Source organism: Microtus oregoni, unplaced genomic scaffold (genome assembly GCF_018167655.1).
Source record: "Microtus oregoni isolate MIOR12 unplaced genomic scaffold, Mior012 000084F_ref0000050, whole genome shotgun sequence".
Lineage (NCBI taxonomy): Eukaryota > Metazoa > Chordata > Mammalia > Rodentia > Cricetidae > Microtus > Microtus oregoni.
Genome location: NW_024544550.1, coordinates 5,094,277 through 5,114,372, shown reverse-complemented (window position 1 = coordinate 5,114,372; position 20,096 = coordinate 5,094,277). Strand labels below are relative to the sequence as shown.

Genomic DNA, 20,096 nt, shown 5'->3' with positions numbered 1-20,096 from the left:
GAGAAACTAAGCAATTTAAATTTGATATAACAAAAAGATCATTGCAAGAGAATAGATACTAAGGGCAGTGACAGACTCATTCCGAGTTTTGAAAATTGTTCAATTTAACCACTATTATTTTGAATACACACACACACACACACACACACACACACACACACACACACACACACACAAAGGGAGATAGATTATAATTACACCATTCCCCCTTCTCTTTGCTGCTATAATCCTTCCCATTTATCTCTTTGCTCTCTTTCAAATTAAGAACTTCTTACTTATTGTTACACACATGCATATCTACCCAGACACACACACACACATACACACACACACACACAACCAAATATGTAAGATAAACCTTCTCAGTCTTTATAATGGTGCATGTATGTGTGTTTTCAGGGCTGATCGTTTGGTATTGGAAAGCAGCTAGTGTTCTCATCCTACTTCCAGCCTTCCTTAGTTCTTTGGCTAGGGTTGAGGCCTTCTGAGCGTCCCGTCTTCCATTAGCATGGCTTTTGTGCCATCCTTGTTCAAGTCTTACTTAGGTAGCTGTGTTGTTGAGAGTTGATGGGTGCAGCTGCCCTGACATTTCAAGGAGATGGATTTTCATAGCAGACGTCCTGTTCCTTTAGCTCTTAGAATTGATTCACATCCCCTCCCAATGAGATCCTTGAGTCTTAGGTGGAGGACTTGTGTTGTAGATGTGTCGTTTAGGGGTGAGCTGCCCAGTTCTGCATTTTGATTGATTGTGCTTTCTGAAATGGTCTCCATCTGTTGCAAAGAGAATTTTTCTTGATGACGGGTGAGAACCAATACTTTTCTGTGGATATAAGGACAAATATTTAGAAAGGCAGGGACTAGGATAGTTTAGTAAAGTGGTAATTGTAGGTTCTCCTCCAAGGTCCGTGACTTTACCAATCTTGGGTAGTTGACCGGGTTTCTGCTATCAGGTATGATGTCCCTCTTGTTGAATAGGTCTTGAATTTTAGAGAGCTGTTGCTTACCACCACGGTATACTTGCCACTATTGCAAAGTTAATTATCCTGACATGCTGGACTGTGTTGTAGTTCATAGACACAATACCTGGGTAATACTATTAGTTGTTTCCTTCCTTTGGAAGCATGCATGGTTCCTTCTTGGACCATAAAAGCATATACAGGAAAGAGGCTTTTAGGACAAATCCATTCCTGGTCTTCTGAGTCTTGTGTATGAAGTACATGGTACCTTTACCTTTCACCTCTGGAGGCAGTTCACCAATCACAGCAGCGATAGCATCTACTGTTTTGGAAATCTCACGGAAATCTCAAAAGAGGTCTTCTTATGCCTGGTGTTAGGTTTCTTGTTTTGTTTTGTTTTGTTTTGGATAGTCTGTGGCTCTTCGGGGAGCATTGCCATTTAAACTATATTTATTTGTATACAGAGTTTTATATTTGCTAGAGATATTTTAGGTATATAGTTAATAGTCTGATTCCTTATGACTTTTTCTGATACCTAAGGGAAATAAATAGGAAGCTATTATGTTACTTTCCTCCCTCCTTCTTTTGTATTTGTATCCTTCCTTTTGGACCTGTTCCTCCCTCAGATCACTTGTATGGTGATATTCACTCTTCTATTATTGCTCCTTACCCTGTAGCAGTATTTTTTAAACTTTTCTGATTTCTGTAGTTTCTCCGGATTATGTATTTACTCACATCTGAAGATTTGGAGTTAGGAACCTTAGATATGACCATTTGTCTTTCTGGACTTAGGTTACATCACTCAGTAAGATACTTTATAGTTCCATCCATTTACTTGCAAGTAGCATTTTTCTTTACATGTGCATAGTATTCATAGTAATATATGTGCTATGTTTTTATCATCCATTTTTTAGTTGAAGGACATTTAGGTTGTTTCATTTCCTCCTTGTTGTGAATAGAGCAGCAATGAACATGACCGAGTAAGTGTCTGTGGAGTAGAGTGTTGAGTCCTTTGGGAATGTGCTGAGGAGTGGTTTAGCTGGATCATATAGGAGGTTTATTTTTAGCTTTCTGAGGGTTCTTTACACTGATTTTCAGAGTTGGATGGACCAGTTTACAATCCCACCAACAACGAATGAGGGTTCCCCTTTCCCCCATATCCTGTCCAGCTTTTATTGTCAGTTGTGATCTTTGCCATTATGACTGGAGTAAGGTGAAATTGACATCTAGGTAAAGATTTGTTATGCCCTACTTGTTTTCTGGGTGTTCTCTTCTTGAATCTATAAACTGAGTCTCTAGAGAGACAGCTAGTAGCCAACCTGTATTCTTTTGTAGGGCTTTGCTATGTTGAGTTTTGTTTGTTGGAAGTTTAATTTTTGTAAGTTGTACATTTATAGATGTTTTTCGTTTATAATATCAGTTGAAATTTCTGGAAGTCTAAATCATACTTCACTGAATGTTGTCATTTAACAACATAGCACTTTGGTGTAAGGACTGCACCAATTAGTTCTATTAATTGGGGCTGGGACCTCCCAGTCATTCTCAACAGCCTCTCTCTCTGTACACACACACACACACACACACACACACACACACACACACACACACACTCACACACACACTCACACACACACACACAGAGAGAGACAGAGACAGAGAGACAGAGAGAGAGAGACAGAGAGAGAGAGAGAGAGAGAGAGAGAGAGAGAGAAAGAGAGAGAGAAAGAGAGAAAGAGAGAGATACAGATATGTTTTCTGATGATTCCTTCCTGCATTTGTGCTTTGGCATTTATTGTTTTTGTTAGTCTTGGGAAATTCTTAGTTGTTCATTTTTTTCTGTTTTTTATTTCTTTTTTTTCTTTCCTGTTCCCTTCTTTCTTCCACCACCACTGGGAATTGAACTCAAGGCATTACAGATGCAATAGAAGCACAGTGCTACTGAGCTACATCCAAAAATCTCTCTTTTATCTGTTGCATCATCATGGTGATTCTTATCACATGTATATTATACCTTTCATAGCTTTAGATATTTTTTTTTGGTTTGTATTTCCATTTTAGAAGTTCCTATTGGCATTTCTTCAGACTCACTGATGTTTTGCTGAACCGTGTTCAGTTTTTAAAGGCATTGTTCCTATTACAGTTTTTCTGGATTTTTTTTTAGTATTTAGTTTTATGCTTCTTTAGATTTTGAATCTACTGATTTATCCATCTCTTCGTTTATGTTATCCACTTTTGTGTAGTATAGTCCTTAGCATTAATCAGAGGTGTTTCCAGTTACTGAGTTCATATTTCCAAAACATGTCAAAGTGTGGTTTTTATCTTGCTTCTGCATCTTTGAACTGTGTTTTCTGACTTTTTGTAAGCTGGACATGACAATAATAGATTAAAAAATAGTGGAGGTGCATGTACCTTTAGTATGGAGCTTTATGTTTGACTCAGGTTAAATTGCGTTTTTGTCTTTCCTCTAGCTTTTGTTTGCCATAGAGACATAGTGAATTGTGCTGTTCTTTTTTTTTTTTTTATTTTTCGAGACAGGGTTTCTCTGTAGCTTTTTGGTTCCTGTCCTGGAACTAGCTCTTGTAGACCAGGCTGGCCTCGAACTCACAGAGATCCGCCTGCCTCTGCCTCCCGAGTGCTGGGATTAAAGGCGTGCACCACCGCCCGGCTGTGCTGTTCTTTTAATCAGAATGGGTCCTGTGCAGAAGGACGTGGTGGTAAGGTGTCATGGTAGGGGGAAGTGTTCCATAACTTCTGTGATTCTTTGTCTACTGCCCCCCTGGGCTGTGACCTTTCTCAGCACCTCTTAGTTTATTTTTGGTGTTACTTTTAAGGAGAGACATATGGGTATGGAGTTGAATGCTTTCTTCAATATCCGCTTCATTTAGACTGTGGTAATAAACTGTAGTAGTTGGAGTATGGTAAAATAGTTCTTGTTATGCCTCAAAGCTCCTGCCGTGTGCTTGCTTTTCTACTACCTTTACTAGAAGCATGAATTCATGAGGGGATTTTTCTTCGTTTTCTTCTCTGGAAAACTGATAACATTCTCAAGGTAAAGCTACTAGGGAACGCAAACCGGAGGTATTCTCTGATGGGATTGGGCCACTCAGTTTATAACTCTGAAACTCATACTTAATGGGTCTTAGCATTATTTTATTTACAGATTAGCTGTTCCTGGGCTGGGAATGGTTTTCATGGCATTTCTGCTCTTGAGCTTCTGCCAGGGAGTGCTTCTCAGTTTGGCAGCAGCAGGTTTCCTCGCCATCTCCAGACTTTGGTAATCTAGAGTTGTTCAGCATTTTTTTTTCTCATAGGGTGTCTAGAAGTGATGAGTTCCAAATTTCTTACATACTGAGACAGAATACAAGATGATTTTTTTTAAATGAAAAGATTTCTTTGTGTTAAGTTTTGGTCTCTTGAAAATGTATTTGAGTAACTAATTAATTTACCTCTTCTTATAGAAAAAGGTAACTTGTAAAATCTGTTGGAAGATTATTTTTTGTTTCATTTTGTTTTGTTTTCCTTAGATCCAAAATGCCCAGGAGATGTCGATTTTCATAATAGTGACTGGGACATTAAGACAATCACAAGCTCCTTAAAATTCTACCTCAGGTATGTTTTATTCAATTGGATCTTGACTTTTTATAATTGATGAAATTTGTCTAAGAGGATTTCTGTTTAATAAGATGTTTTTTGTTTGTCTTTGAGACATGTACTAACTATGTAGCTCAGGCTGTACTGGAACTAGATATAATCATCCTGCCTCAGTCTCCTGAAAGCTAAAATTATAGACATTGGCCACAACCTCAAGCTCTTGAAAATTTATCTTTAATATGAGGATTTGATTTAGAAAGCATTTGTTACTGGAAAAATCCTTTACAAAACAGTATTATTTAAAACCATCCTCTTGTGGATATAGCTCAGCAGTAGAGTCCTCACCCCGAGAGAGAAAGAGAAATAGAATATGGCTATACCATATTTCCATCTCTTTACCCATATAAATGGAAATATAAAAGAAAATACAAAGTTGGGGATAAATGAGCAACAGCAATAAGAAAAAAGATAAGCAAAATTTGGGGATATATAGTGCTGATAAAATTAATGTCTTATTTATAGGCATAAGTAAGTATATGTTATTTAAAATATGTTTGAATATGTATATATAGACATGTATATTTACATAATTCAAAGACTATATACACACGCATACATATTATGTACATATCCATTGATTTTTTTGAGACAGGCTCTGACTTTGCAGGCTGGACTGGAACTCTCTGTGTAGATCAGGCTGGCCTCCATTCACAGAAATCCACTTGCCTCTGCCTCTGTGCTGCTAGGGTTAAAGGTGTGCATTGCCACCACACATAGCACTACCTTCAGTTACCCTCTACCATTCTTTATGATCTATAACATACACTATAGTTTCAAGTTCAAGTGTTATCTTTTCCATTTTTTGTGGACTTTTAGCATTAAGATAGATGTTTAAACTCTGTACCGTATCATTATTCTAAACAGCTGGGTCATGATATTGCTGTTGAATGACCTTCCACTGTAGCATCATCTTTTTTTTCCGTTTATTTATTTATTAAAGATTTGTCTCTTCCCCGCCACCTCCTCCCATTTCCCTCCCCCTCCCCCAATCAAGTTCCCCTCCCTTGTCAGCCCATAGCATCATCTTGATGTAGTTCTAATTTCATATAACTATGAATGCTATGTTCAGAAACATGTCTATTCTTTTTTATATTCTTTTTTCTTGATTTTATTGAGCTTACATTTTTTTCTCTGCTCCCCTCCCTGTTTCTCCCCTCCCCTTCAACCCTCTCCCATGGTCCCCATGCTCCCAATTTACCCAGGAGATCTTGTCTTTGTCTACTTCCCATGTAGATTAGATCCACATATGTCTCTCTTGGAGTCCTCATTGTTGTCAAGGTTCTCTGGGATTGTGATTTGTGGGCTGGTTTTCTTTGCTTTATGTTTGGAAACCACCTATGAGTGAGTAATTTGATATTTGTCTTTCTGGGTCTGGGTAACCTTACTAAATATGATGTTTTCTAGCTCCATCCATTTTCCTGCAAATTTCAAGATGTCGTTATTTTTCTCTGCCATGTAGTTCTCCATGTGTAAATGTACCACATTTTCCTTATCCATTCTTCAGTCAAGGGACATTTAAGTTGTTTCCAGGTTCTGGCTATGACAAATAATGCTGCTATGAGCATAGTTGAGCACATGTCCTTGTGCATCCTTTGGATATATACCCAAAAGTGGTCTTGAGGAAGGTTGTTTCCTAATTTTCTGAGTAATTGCCACACTGACATCCAAAGGGGCTGTACCAGCTTGCACTCCCACCAGCAATGCAGGAGTGTTCCCTTTACCCCACAACCTCTCCAGCATAAGTTGTCATCAGTGTTTTTGATCTTGGCCATTCTTACAGGTGTAAGATGGAATCTCAGAGTTGTTTTGATTTGCATTTCTCTGATGAGTAAGGATGTTGAGCGTTTCCTTAAGTGTCTTTCAGTCATTTTAGATTCCTCTGGGACATGCCTTTTCTGTCTTATAAAGAAAGGAAATGCTATTGGAGGGCTTATCCTGTGATAGCCACTGTGCTAGCTGCTAATATTAACACCTTCATTGATTATTTGTTCATCCCTACTCCTGTGTACCACAGGAAGGGCAATACTCCTTTTTACAGATGGGGAAACTCAGGTTCTTGCTTCCCCAACAAAGTATGTATATGGTCATAGGTGATATCTTTTGAACTTAAATCTCTGACTTAAAAAGCTACTTTTCCTGGGGTGTCTTTCCCCCCCTAATACCTGTTTTCAGGAGCCATGACCAACTTTGGGATGTGGGGATAGTTTAATAACAAGAGAGCAGTCTTATATGAATAATTTCCAACTTAGATGAGTAAGTGATGTACTGTCCCTATCCTCTTTAAAGCAATATCTTCACAGATGTGTTTCAAGGGCTTTCTTCAATTGAAAGCCTTTCTAGCTTAAACCTAATCTGCAGAAGGGAAGGCCAAGTCTAAAACTATTAGTGGCCGACACATGTAGCAAGAGGTGATCATTAGTGAAGCTGTCATATTGTGCTAGGCTGTCATCACTATTGATTTATTTCAATTTCGTTTTTAAGAAAGAGGATTTGTTTTGACTTGTAGCTTAATAAAGTGTCCAGTCCCTCCTGGAAGGGAAGTGATGGCAGTGGTGCACACGAGGTCACATTGCATTTGCAGTCAAGATGCAAAGTTTTGCTTTTAGTTGATGTAAAGTTTCATAGCAGTGGCATAAGGGGCAAGAAAAGAGCTCAGAAGGAGTTTGTGGATGGAATCCTTTTGCTGGTTGGGATCGTGAGGGAGAAAGGAATCTGGTGTGGGCAATCAGACAGAATAGGGATCAACTGATAATGAAGTGAATGTGCACGACCACGGGGCCGTTTGGATTTGCCACGGGAAAATCATGTTTAGTAAGAAATTAGATGTCAGGCCCTTCTTGTGCCTTTCAGTGGCAGAAGTGGAAATCACGATGCTGTGCTTGTGCTTAAAACCACAAGAACAGATGCCCCTCTGCTCCAGGAAAGATACAGACTTTTGGGAAACAGCGGTGCAATGTTTTATATCACTCCCTTTTGTCCAATAGTAGCTGCCACTCAAGTAGAATCAAATCAATGGCCAAAATATGAAAATGAGTGTATTTCCAATAAAAATATTCATTTCCCATCTCTGTTGAAGATGGAAATATCTGACTCCCTTGAGCCCACATGCTTCTTTGTGTAAGTAAACATGTCTGCCATTGAGAAAATCAAGGCAATGTCATGTAAGTGCAGATTAAATATCAGACAAGTGCAGTATGAAAATCTCCTAGCCTCTGCAGATATTTGAGTTTTCCAACCCTCTAGTGTTGTAAAAACAGAAAAGGGGCCATGATAAATTCCCAGAGAAGATAAATTATAAAAGGTCAAAGTGGTGAGAAGAAATACCAAAATCAAGTGATTCAACAGAACCCAAGAGGTAAGTCTCAAGGAGGCTTGTTAACAACCCCGAAATGATGCAAAGGTAAAAAATGACAGTTGCCTTTTTGTGCAGCATTGAGGCAGTCACTGGTGGTACTGGTCAGAACAGCTTCATTGGAGCATTTGGGCTGAGTCAGGTCATAATGGATTAGCGAGCGAACCAGGGGGTTCCGGGACTAAGAAGTAGACATGTTATGTCCATTGCTTTGTATAGAAACCTGGCTGCAAATGTGTACAACAGCTCATCAAATGATCTTGTCTATGTTCTTGCCTCTATGGTTAGTGATTGCCCAAGTTTTAGTGCCATCCCAGACAGAACTCATCTTTTTGTTTCAATCCTGCTCTACTTCATAGGACCAGCGGAAGGGTCAAATAGAACAGATACTAAAGCGCTTTGGAAATAATTCTTCAGATCCACCAATTTATAAGCACGTCATATTTCGAGTAGGTCTATTTTAGAATTGGCAGGATTGGTTTTTATTTCCTTTCACTTTGGGGAGCTAATTGGAGACCTTGCTGGAAGCTGCAGTCTATATTTTAGCAGATCTTCTTTTAAATATGAGGAAGAGACCAGATTAGCTGTCCTTGTCAATTTAGACCATGAAACCCAATGGACAAGTTCAACAGAACCGCCACATACAGGCTGCCCATGCATGCTTCACCATTGCTAGGGCATACATTTCATTCAGACATAGATCCCAGTGGTAAACTTCTGTGAGATGGGTGTAATCAGGCTAAGGTATGGGTCCTTAGTACTTGTAGAACTGAGAGTCCAAGGTCTGGTTACTCCTTCCTCCAAAAGAGTGATCCCTTTCATTCATTTCAGGAATCTTTCCGAACCTGTCATGACTTATAAGCTTCACAAAGAGCTCGTCTCTGCTGCCAGTAAGTATGTGTACTGCTCGTTCAATTGGTTGCTCTGGTTTCCTAGTAAGCTTATTATAAAAAACCTGAAGACTGCTTTGGGGGACAATTGCTAAAATAAACTGATGTTGCCCACTGCCAAATGAGAGTAGTTTTGGTTGCTAACTTTTTGAGGTAAATAATTTTGATAGCCAATGTTACTTGCATGGTTTCAAGTAATTGACTAAGGGGAGGTACGTGGTATGTACTTCCGGGCTCTTTCAGTGATTGACTTGGGATAGCAGCACCCATAGTGCTTCACATATAGTAGGTGGGGAAAAGGTTTCCAACTGGAGGCTTTGCTTGGGGCTTTAGAGACAGCCTGCTGTGCCTGGGATTCTGCCTGCCTCTGAACCTGAGTCCACAAGCTTCCATTCCCCACTTTCTAATTTCTTCATCCTTCTAGGCCTACATTTTGTTTGTTTTGCTTTCTAATCTCCCCTTGCCATTGCTGACTTTGTTTTTTATTTTTTCTCATTTATTCAGTGTGTCTGTGCCTATTTGCCTGTTTCCTTTCTTCATCTTTTTTATTGTCTTCCTCCCCTTTCTTCTCTCTCCTTCCCTCTTCCTTTCTCCCTTTCCCTGTGCTCAGGTGTGTGTGTGTGTGTGTGTGTGCGCGTGCGCGTGCGTGCATACATATGAACACATGCACGTACATATGTGCGCACATGTTAGAGTTTAATTAATCCAGTCACCTAGAAGCCAAACCATCTCTCTTTGTTCTCTCTGCCAGAATCTGACAACCTGGATTACCGTCTGGGGGCTATTCACTCCCTAGTATATAAGCTACCAGAAAAGAACCGGGAGATGCTGGAACTTCTTATCGGACACTTGGTAAAGTAAGTAACTGCTGGGGTTTCAAAAAGAGTTTCTGTTGTTCGTCTGGAACACATGGGAGGACTGAAGAAAAACTGATTCCTAACTCATTGAACCCCATCCCCCCACCTTTTTCTTCTGCCATCTGAATATTCTCTGAGGGAATTCAGTTTTGCATTCACCCGTGTACGTATCCTAGAGTCCACAGGCCTCTACTCTGTTGTAGTTGAAAGGTAGCAGCAGTAAGGGAGTGTGCTGTGCATCAGGACCAGACATGTACTTTACTGTCAGACGAGCCTAGTTCTACCACTTAGCTGTCTTAGTGAGCCTCTCGATGTTCATCTCTATGAACATATGAAGTAGGAGTGTCATGGATTCAGATGAACATAGGAAAGCCTTTACATAGAGTGAGCTCTTAAGAAGTGCAATTTTTTTTTATGTGTGTGTCTGTAATCCTAGCATTTGGGAGGATAGTGTAGAAAGACTGTCAGCTAGAGGCCAGACTAGCCAATTATGTAGTGATACCCTGCCAATGGACAGAAAGAATAAAAGAAAGGAAGTAAGGAATTAGAAGGGGGGAAGGAAGAAAGCTATGGATTGGAGGAGGGATCAAGAGAGGGAAGAGGGATGAAGAGAGGGAGGAGGGGAGTTGGGGCAAAAGAGAAATGAATAAAATAAAAGATATTAGGATGTGGTCAAGCTCCTGGTCTGCTGTGGAGATGGCAGGAGACTTACTTAGAAGGGGTACACATGCTCCGTGACGATGCATCATAAAAAAGATTCAGTTTTGTGAATGAAGATTGATGCTCTTGAATCAAAACAAAGATTGACGGCATGCAGTTGAGAAGTTATCAAACTTTGAGTGCTTATTTCAGTTCTGTTGCTAGCTCATTTGATTGCTGTGCCCCTCTCTAGGCCCCTCCTGGTATTTTAAGCAGCAATGTGTAAAACAGCATAAAATTACAATATATCCTAAGCAAATATTTAGCAAATATGCCTATCTATACACTCTCAAAATTCATCATGCTATATTGAACCTCATATGGAAAGAGTCTAAACACCTAATCTCCAGGCCTTTAGTGATAGTGAAATCTCAGACTAAGGACCCTCTTGGCTGCCCCTGTGAGATATATATTGAACACTCTGTGTATCTGGACCTCGTGTGTTCCTGTGATGTGAGGTATCGACTGAAATCTCATCCAGCTTGTACCTTCTAAGATTGTTTTTGCACTTCTACTGCAAGTGGATATTAAAGATGCTGATATAGATAATAAGCGCGGATAGCAAAATGATACATTTTGGTTTATTGCTGATGTCTGCAGCTCAGGCTGATAAAGAGTATTAAGAGACATGTTCTCTCCAAAATGTACTTTGATGTAATCTTAGCAAAAATGCAAAAATCAACGAAGAAATTATTTGTGCATTAATTTGATGTTCCTGTAGGGAAAGTAACTTTGAGTTCCATTTCTAGCTTTAGCTCTAGTTTGTTGTGTGACCTAAAGAAAGTCCTTCCACTCCTTGGCCCTCAGTTATTAATGTAGAGCTTGTTCATTGATAGCTGGAAGGAACCGAATCAGCTATTTTTCAAGGCATTCTTTTAGCTGTGACTTTCTGAAAATCTAATATGTGATAAGATCCCTATAACTCATCATAACGTTCCTGCTGATAGTGAGTGATGGGGCATCGGCCTCCATCTTCCCATCTAACTGGTTTACCTCCATATTCCTGCTCCTCAAGATCTTTAAAACAAAAGTGATACATATAGATATATCACAGAGCTAGAAAGCGTTAAATGTGTGGAAATGTAATACTTAATCTCACCGTAGTAATGAAATGCAGATCAAACGTCTGCTGAGCTACCATTCATTGACAAATTTCAATTTACATTCTCTGTCAATGAGACTATGGGAAACAGGCCTTCTGAGTAATTGCAGTGTTAGTTTAGTATGCTTCTAGAGGAGGGGCATTCAGAAGCACTTAACACATGTGCATATTGATTTTCACTTCAGTCTACCAGGCACACTTTTTGGCATCTACTGTAAATATACATCTCCACAAATGCAAGGCAATGTTGGTCAGTGCAGCATAATTTTAACAACAAAAATTGGATAGTACATGCCCAACAAAAAGGGCTTGTTGGGTGAATAAGGGTATATCCCACATGTAGTAATGTGTACTCATAAAAAAAGAATAAAGACATTGTCTATGCAGGTTTTTCCCCACGTGATGCATTATACATGTTAGGTTATAAAACAAGCAACAGCAACAACAAAAAAGACCTAAAATATAAATCAAGGGGTATAATATTTTAGAGCATTTTCCTAATAGAAGAGGAAAATTTTAAATATTAGAAATCACACGCATGTTAAGGTCAAATGAAACACAATGGGATTTTAAAAATATGTAATGATTCCAAAAGTTAAATACAGGCTTCTGCAAGACCTGGGAATTCTATTTCCTCACTGTATACCCGAGATAAATCAAAACAGATGTCCTTACAAAACCTTATGCTCAGATATTTATAACAGCATTATCCATAATTATTTAATAGTGTCAGTAAACCTAGCACCTGTCACTATATAAATTGATAGACAAAATATTGCATAGTATTTAAGAGTTGCTGATACTAGGTGTGGTGCTTTTTATGGAATAATGATAGCTTCTTGCATTAGACATTGGTAGTAGTTATATCACCCTACGAATATACTAAAAGCCGTTGAATAATACTCTTGTAAATGGGGAACTTAATGGCATTTAAACCTCAGCAAAGTTATGAAGTTATGAACATGGTATTAATGTCATGGAGGGGATAGGGACAAGAATTAGATTTCTCTGAGTCACCTTCTGATGTAGATTTTACTTCCAATCAGTGCTAATTTGTACAAATCCAAAAATAAAATAAAAATAAGCAAATCTCAAGAACCCTAAAACAGAACAGCCCCAAAACAGGTGCATGATTGTCCACTTGGTGATAGGAGCACGTAGAGAAAGGAGCTATTTCAACTAAGTTGTCCGTCCTTGCCTCTCACTCATCCTTATGCAATGGCCCTGGAAAGCAAGAAAGAGCTACAAATAAATTTTAAGCGTCATTCAGTTGTTTTATTAGTAGTCATATAAATATGATATAAAATATATAAACATTTTACAAGGAAAACAAATATCTATGTGCATGAATATTTGTATGTGTTTATACACTAAGAAATAAGAGAATTGGATATGAAGGTAGAAATGAAGAACGGAGTTTTGCAATATTAAAGGTAAAGGGGAAATGTTATAGAATATTATTATAAGATGTGTTGCTTTTGTTTATGCTGCATTTGTTTAAGTCCATGAAGCTGTGTTATTGTGCCTGTCTAAAACTCCTGATGGCCTAATAAAGAGCTGAATGACCAATAGCAAGGCAGGAGAAAGGATAGGCGGGGCTGGAAGACAGAGAGAATAAATAGGAAAAATCTAGAAGAGAAGAAGAGCTAGAGAGAACAAGGAGAGGAGGACATCAGGGGCCAGCCACCCAGCCACTGAGTAAGAAGGAAAGTAAGATATACGGAAGTAACAAAAGAAAAAAAAAAACCCAGAGACAAAAAGTAGAAGGGATAATTTAAGAAAAACTGGCAAGAGACAAGCAATGCTAAGGTTGGGCACTTATAAGTAATAATAAGCCTCCATGAGTGTAATTTAGTTGGGAGCTGGGTGCTTGGCCCCCCCAAAGAGTAAAGAGTCCAAAGAATAAAAACAACAACAACAAAGGGGGTGTCTATGAATTCACTATACCAAATAAAACAAAAACATTTTTTTCCATCCTTGAAATGGTTCTCTCCCTTCCCCTTCAAATGTGAGTATACCTAGTGCCCAGTTCTTTGTATCTAAATTCTATTCCCTTTTCAAAAGGACCAGAGCAGCTTAGAAAAGCGGCCTTTCCAGATCTGGGGTTTGGAAAGACAAGGTGAGCCGTGGGTAAATTATACCATAAAGAAAGGGATTTGCTTGAATAGGATGAGACCAATGACGTTTGGGAAGCCCGCACAGGAATACTTGCTAAGAGCACACTGATGAAGCAGAGATTCATGGAGGAGGTGGTAAAGACAGAACAGCTATTATAGAAGAACAGCAGCTAATGAATGTGGGAGTGATAGCCAAGTTGTTAGCACTGCCTTGGTTTTGAGCACTGATTAAATGATCAAATCGAGAGACAAGATATTCTTATCATTTTAATGTATTGCTTCAGGCTACTAATTATAAATGGACACTGTGGATCTTCACAATGAGGCTCTGTGACAGATGCTGCCTTAAATCATTGGTCAATGTTAGCATCACCAATAATGACACAAGTTGACCCTCTATGTCTCCTAATTTGATAAAGTGTGAAGTATAAAGCATGAAACTATGAAATGTTTAATGTGAATCGAACTAAGAGACAAAAGGCTATAAATACAGAGAATGCTTGACAATCTATGAGATTATTGGCTTGGATTTATTTTTTCCAAGTCAGTATCATGGAAAAAGAGGTAGGGATCCTAAAAGGCAAATGCAGTACATGAATTTTGATTTTACCGACATGTTAAAAACTCAGTTTAAAAGACTTGTTTTCTCTTGACACTTGAGAGAATTTGATTATGGCATAGATATTAGGTGGTGTGGAATTGCAAATTTTCTTCTACATGAAAATCTTGTTATAGTCTAGTAGGAAATTTTGCTTTGTCTTTCAGTATGAATGCTGGTAGTTTAGGGATTAATCAATTTATTTCTGGAGACGTCGGAAAACATACACAGAGAAAGCAAGTGCGGCAAAGCACTGATCACTGAAGCTTCCTGTAGGCTGGCCAGATGTCCACAGTTCTTGTCTTAGTCTTTTATCACTGTGACAAAATACCAGAATAAAGTAACCTGAAGGGAGGGCATATTTATTTCGACCCATCACTTCATCAGGGTAGAGTGAGTGGGGCATGTCCATGACAAGACACAACACCTTATATCACAGTGGCAAGGCTTAGTGAGGGGGGGAAGAAGGGTAAAAGAGAGAGATGGAGAGAATGTAAATTTGAGAAATTTAGTGGGCTTTGTCCATTTTTCCCTTTTGCTCGACATGTGCCACAAGGTTATGGGATGTTGTTGACATCTTTTAGGGCATGTCTCCCACCGTAGTTAACATTCCATGGAAATGGCCTGACAGAAACCCTCAGAGGTGATATGGCTTCCATAGTGTATATAATGATTATATCTGTGCCTTTGTAATATATTCCTGCTTCTTGCTATTTTCTAGGTTAATAATAGGCAAAAATAAATAGACCTCTGGGGTTCTCAGTTATCCAGTTCTTTTTTTGTCTGGAGTTTCCATTAGTCACAGATAGGAGATCACTAATAGTCTCCTCTCCAGCAGTCTCACCCTTACTGGAATTCTACAATGGAAGCTAATGTCATGGCTAATTCTACCATTCGTACATGTGTTTATCAGTACACAAACACAAAGGGAGTTGTCCAGCTTGTTCTATAATCCCAATGAAGTCCCATTTCTTGGTGCTTTCAGATGCGTTGACAGCATCTTTTGTGAAAGTTTTACTTGAGGCAAATGAGAAAATGCAGTAGTATAATTGGAGTCCGGCAATAAAATTCTATGATCTAATGGGGGAGATGTAAAACTCTTTCACCGTCTTGCATCTGTGCTGCTATTTGAAAGGATTAGGGTTATTAGGTTTACTGGATTCTTATTTTTGTAATACTTACATCTTTTCAGAAGCAGTACTTCGCAGTGTAGAAATTAGAAAGTACAGAAAACAAAGCCAAAATTATCTTTCTTTGTTCTAGTTCTCTGTAGTCATTACTGATAATATAACACATACTATTCTAAATCTTTTGTGAAAGTGTGTTTATATAGAAACATATTTGTGTTTGTCAATAAGATGAGGTTACGGTGTTCAGCTTCCCTCCCCACTCTTTCTAGGCAGGCTCAGGTAGTCTATGCAGACATGAATGTCATTTGGGAAGGTTAGGGACTCCTGGTCCTCTTGCTTCTGTCACTCGAGTTCTGGGATTACAGGTCTGCACAACCATGCCTGACATCTTCTACTTACCTTGTTCTGTAGTTTCTGCCTTTCCAGACTCTGTTATTATTTTCCTAGTTGACATTAAAACTGCTCTTTAAAGGTGTTTGTCTAACTAACCAGTATATTACCACACATTCTACCTCTCTCTTACATCCTTTTCATCTCTTTAACTTACCACGCCCCCAACTATTATGACACTGGTTTATTGATGAGACCACAACATTGTCCTGCACATTGTTATTCTTAGTCTGTTTGTAACAGACAAGTTCATTCTATACTGCAGGTTGGCCTCATACTAATGATACCTGTGCTTTAACATCCTCAGTGTTGGAATTACAGGTGCTTGGTTCCTTCTTCCTAGTTATACTTATTTTCTTCATTGTCTTATTTCTAGCCTGTCCCTTTATTCTTGCATATAACAGGTTGCCTTTAAAGGCTGAATGGATTCAATTAACCGATCTGCAGCTCCAGCAAATAGTCAAGGATTGTTTGGTAACTTACGTTTCATCACATCTGGAGAGTCGTAGTATTGGTTTATTCACTTGTTGATGGTCACATTATCAAGTGCTATTGTTTTCTTTCTGTTCCTAAGAAGGCTGTGTGACTGTATGGTGTTCACAGTTAGTATCTGTATTTCCTACACATCTACCTCATGAGAAATCATTTTTACCACCTGTCATGCTGACTGGCGATAGTGTTTTCAAAATTTTATTATAGCTCTTTGTCTTTGTTAGTCTTTTAAATACAACTAGTTACTCTTAGAGTATAAATGTACAAAATCATGATTACAATAATACAATTATCAAGGTATGAGAGTACACATGCAAGTAAAAAATATAAATAAACATTTTGTCATTGGTTCTGAGGGCACTTTTCCTTTTCAATTTGTTATCTGCACTCTGGAAGCATCTTAGAACCAACAGTTTATTAAAATTGTATTGTTAGATAGCCTTGATGTAATTATCACATTCTCTATGTATCAACTTGCTAATATCTGCTCTCTTAGCTTACCGTCACTATTGCTGTTAACTTATATCCAGTTTTCAGTTTATTTTTGTTCTTTAAGTTTCTTAAAACATTATGCAATGATTTGACAATAAAATTGTTTTTCTTTTTTACATTCATGATTTGGTTTTAATCGGTGGCATTGAAATATTCTAGGCCATTGTACTATGTTGAAATATATATCGTAGGTTACAGAGGGTATGCTACTGATGGAGAAAGCCAAAGCTGTCTACCGTTGAAAGAGAACACCATTTTGGGGGAAGGGACTGGTCATTTTTGGCACTCACTCTCTCTGTTACTGCTTTTCCTTTTGAATAAATTTGTATTATGCAAGATGTCCTCTAGTGTGTATATACAAAAATTAAATGAAGGAAACATCACCATATGAATCATCCAGATTCAGCTCTCGAGGTCACACTTTATCTATAGTCCTAGTTTCCATCTGCCTGGTGTATGATTTTTTAAATAAAGTCGTGACACTATATTTGTTTCACTCATCAAAATCTCAGCTTCAAATTTATCTTGAGAAGATGAGAACCCTTTGTAAGCACATATCTAGTAAAATTATTGTAGCCGAAAGGAAATTAATAGTAATATGAAATATTCTATTTTCAAATTTATACTGTTCACAAGTATATTGTTTCTGTCTTGAAATGAGGATCCAATTTGAATGTATGCATAGCAATCTAGTGACATGAGTTTCAAGTATCTAATTTCTAGCAGAGTTTGACTTGAAAGTACATATGGGAGCCTTTCAGCCTGGATCACATCTACACAGTTGTATAATTACAGCTTGAAAGCAGGCATAAATACTATTTAAATGAGTGGAAAAGCTGTGTTCAAGTAAAGCTTTATTTATTTAAAAAAAGCACATGATAGTAAGATTTGGTTTAACTGCTTGATCTATAGCACTGTTTTCTAAATTTATTGCATATCAGAATCACCTGTAACATCATAAAACACACAGTGTGGCCTAGACTTGATGTAGTGCGCAACAGAGACTATTTTATTTTACCGTGTATTCAATACACGGTTTTCTGTACACCGTTCCTTTTTCTTGTGATATGTTAAAGAAAAAAGTTACTTGTCCTTTAAAGTTTTCTGTAGTTGAAAGTTGAGTATAGAAGCTTGCTTTGCTCAGATTCCAGTTTGTGTGGATGTGTGTTTCGAGTGGGATAATATACATAATTGATGGTCCAGGAGACATGTAGTGTGTGGCTCTCTCTTTTTCGCTGTTTTCGAGAGCAGGGTTTTCTTAGATTCATTTTTTGGCAGGCTGAAATACACTTTCGATCACCTAATAACTTTTTCACCTTACACATGACAGAACGGATTCTTAGGGATGGAAAAGATAGGCACAAAGCCACACAGTACATTAGTAACAGAACCAGGAATATGATTGGAAGTGGCCTCGTTTAAAAGTCAAAGTACATCGAGTTCTTAGAGTCACTGAACCCTAAAACTGGCTGATACTGACAAGTTTACATAAATAGCCTCCAATTCTTCTGCCAGCTATCTTTGTAAACCAGAGGTCTCACTCAACTGAATAGCCTGCAGATAAAATTCAGAGCGCAATAAATAAATAAATAAATAAAATAATTGTTTTCAACTATTTTGGGGGAAAAAAGACTTAGTTCCCAAATTTTAAATTTTAAGTAATTCACATTAATGTCTGAATTTCAAGAATAAGACCATCTCACCCCACCGGGCCAGGTATGCTGGAGGTAGTAGTGGTTTCTTCTTTGAAGTAGTGTAAGTTGCCGACTTGCCACAGACTCCAGTACTCTTTTAGGATTTTTTATTATTATTTCTTTGAGAACTTCGTGCAGCATGTTTTGAACATATTCACCCTCCCCAACAGCTCTTCCTAGGTCCACCTCTCCTTTCCTACACACCCAATTTTGTGTCTTTTTATACCAATCCATGCCAACTTTTGCTGCCCTAATATTCATAGATGTAGGACCTTCCACTGGAGTATGGTCAACTTATGAGAGCCTATATTTTTATAACTAGCTGACCCTTCATCTCCTAGCAACTGACAGTTGCCAACAGCTCCTCCTTGAGTGGTTGGATTTCCCACCCAAGTCCCTTCTCCATGTTGGAATTTGGAATAGCCAGATCTTGTGTGTGATGTCATAACCATTGTGAATTCGTATGTGCAGTTGCCCTGTTTCGTCAGGAGGACACTTTTCATTCCTCCTGTAATGATTAGATGATGAAGGTCATTTCGTAAAGCAAGAAATAATGTTGAATGGTACCATAGTGGTTTAACAAATGTGTGCTTGCTTAAAGGGATCAGCCATATGTTCCAGGTTAATATACCTCGTTTACATGACTTCTGTGCTCCTCAAAAAATTTTAGTTTATTTCTTCAAATCTAAACCATCAAAGAGAGTTATTATCTTCTATAGTAGAGAGCAACACCTCCTTCAAATGCTCCTTCTTTTGTTTTAATTTTGCATTAAGTTAGTTCTTTGATGTTTTCATACCTGCTTGTAATGTGTTCTGATTATGCTCTGTACAGTCTTTTGTCTCTTTCTTATGCCTACCAGCTCCCACTATCCCCTTCACATACCAGTCCCTTTCCCAGATTAATGACTTTGGGGTTTGCTTTGTGGCCTACTTAGTTAACTAGGGCTATAATTGTAGCCATCAGACTGGGACTATCTATTGGAGCTTGGTGGGGCCACTCGTGGGTGCCAACAACTGTTGGCAACAACTGCCTCTCTCCCTAAATCTGTCAGTAAGAAACACTTCATCAGTGACAGATAGGGCCCCATGAGTCCCTCCTCCCTTTTATCTGACAGTGACAGGCTCAGTCATGAGCAGTCCCTATACAGTTGTCCCCAGTTGTTATGTGTTTGTGATCGCACTTGCTGTTTCTTGCCCAGAATATAGCATTTCACAGCCCCTTTCCCGGTCTTTCGATTCTTCCATTCTTTCTTCCGCAATAGTCCTTGAGCCTTAGCAGAAAACCATTGATGCTTTGTTTAGGGCTCAGTCCTTAACTGTGATTTATTCTTAGTGCTTCTTGTGGTGTTAAGTCTTTGCATTCACACACATTCGTTGAAGTAGTAGTCTATGGATATAAGCATAAATATTTAGAAGGCAGTCTAAAGTTATGCTGGTTTAGCTAAACATTTTATTTTTAATTTTGATGCTGAAGTTGTGCCCACTTGTTCTAGTCCTTGTGGATTAGAAATAATACTGTAAACTTCTACATAATTTACTGTTTAGCATGTTGTCGGGGTTCACTCATACAAGTGAGCTATGACTTATATCTCTCCTTTTAAAAGTTGAATTTACTGTACAGAACTTGCAAATAAAAAATCATGCAGCAAGATTAGCCAGGCAGACCAAATATACAT

General features: G+C 38.4%; 1 protein-coding gene across 1 annotated transcript in view; it reads left to right on the top strand.

Annotated features, from left to right (window-relative positions):
* LOC121441921 (oligophrenin-1) overlaps nucleotides 1-20,096 on the top strand; it is a 358,753-nt gene that overhangs the window by 282,215 nt on the left and 56,442 nt on the right. Inside the window, exons 16-18 of the mRNA XM_041643322.1 lie at nucleotides 4,481-4,565; nucleotides 8,791-8,849; nucleotides 9,601-9,706. Coding sequence (XP_041499256.1) covers nucleotides 4,481-4,565; nucleotides 8,791-8,849; nucleotides 9,601-9,706 — 250 coding nt within the window. The remainder of the gene's footprint in view (nucleotides 1-4,480; nucleotides 4,566-8,790; nucleotides 8,850-9,600; nucleotides 9,707-20,096) is intronic.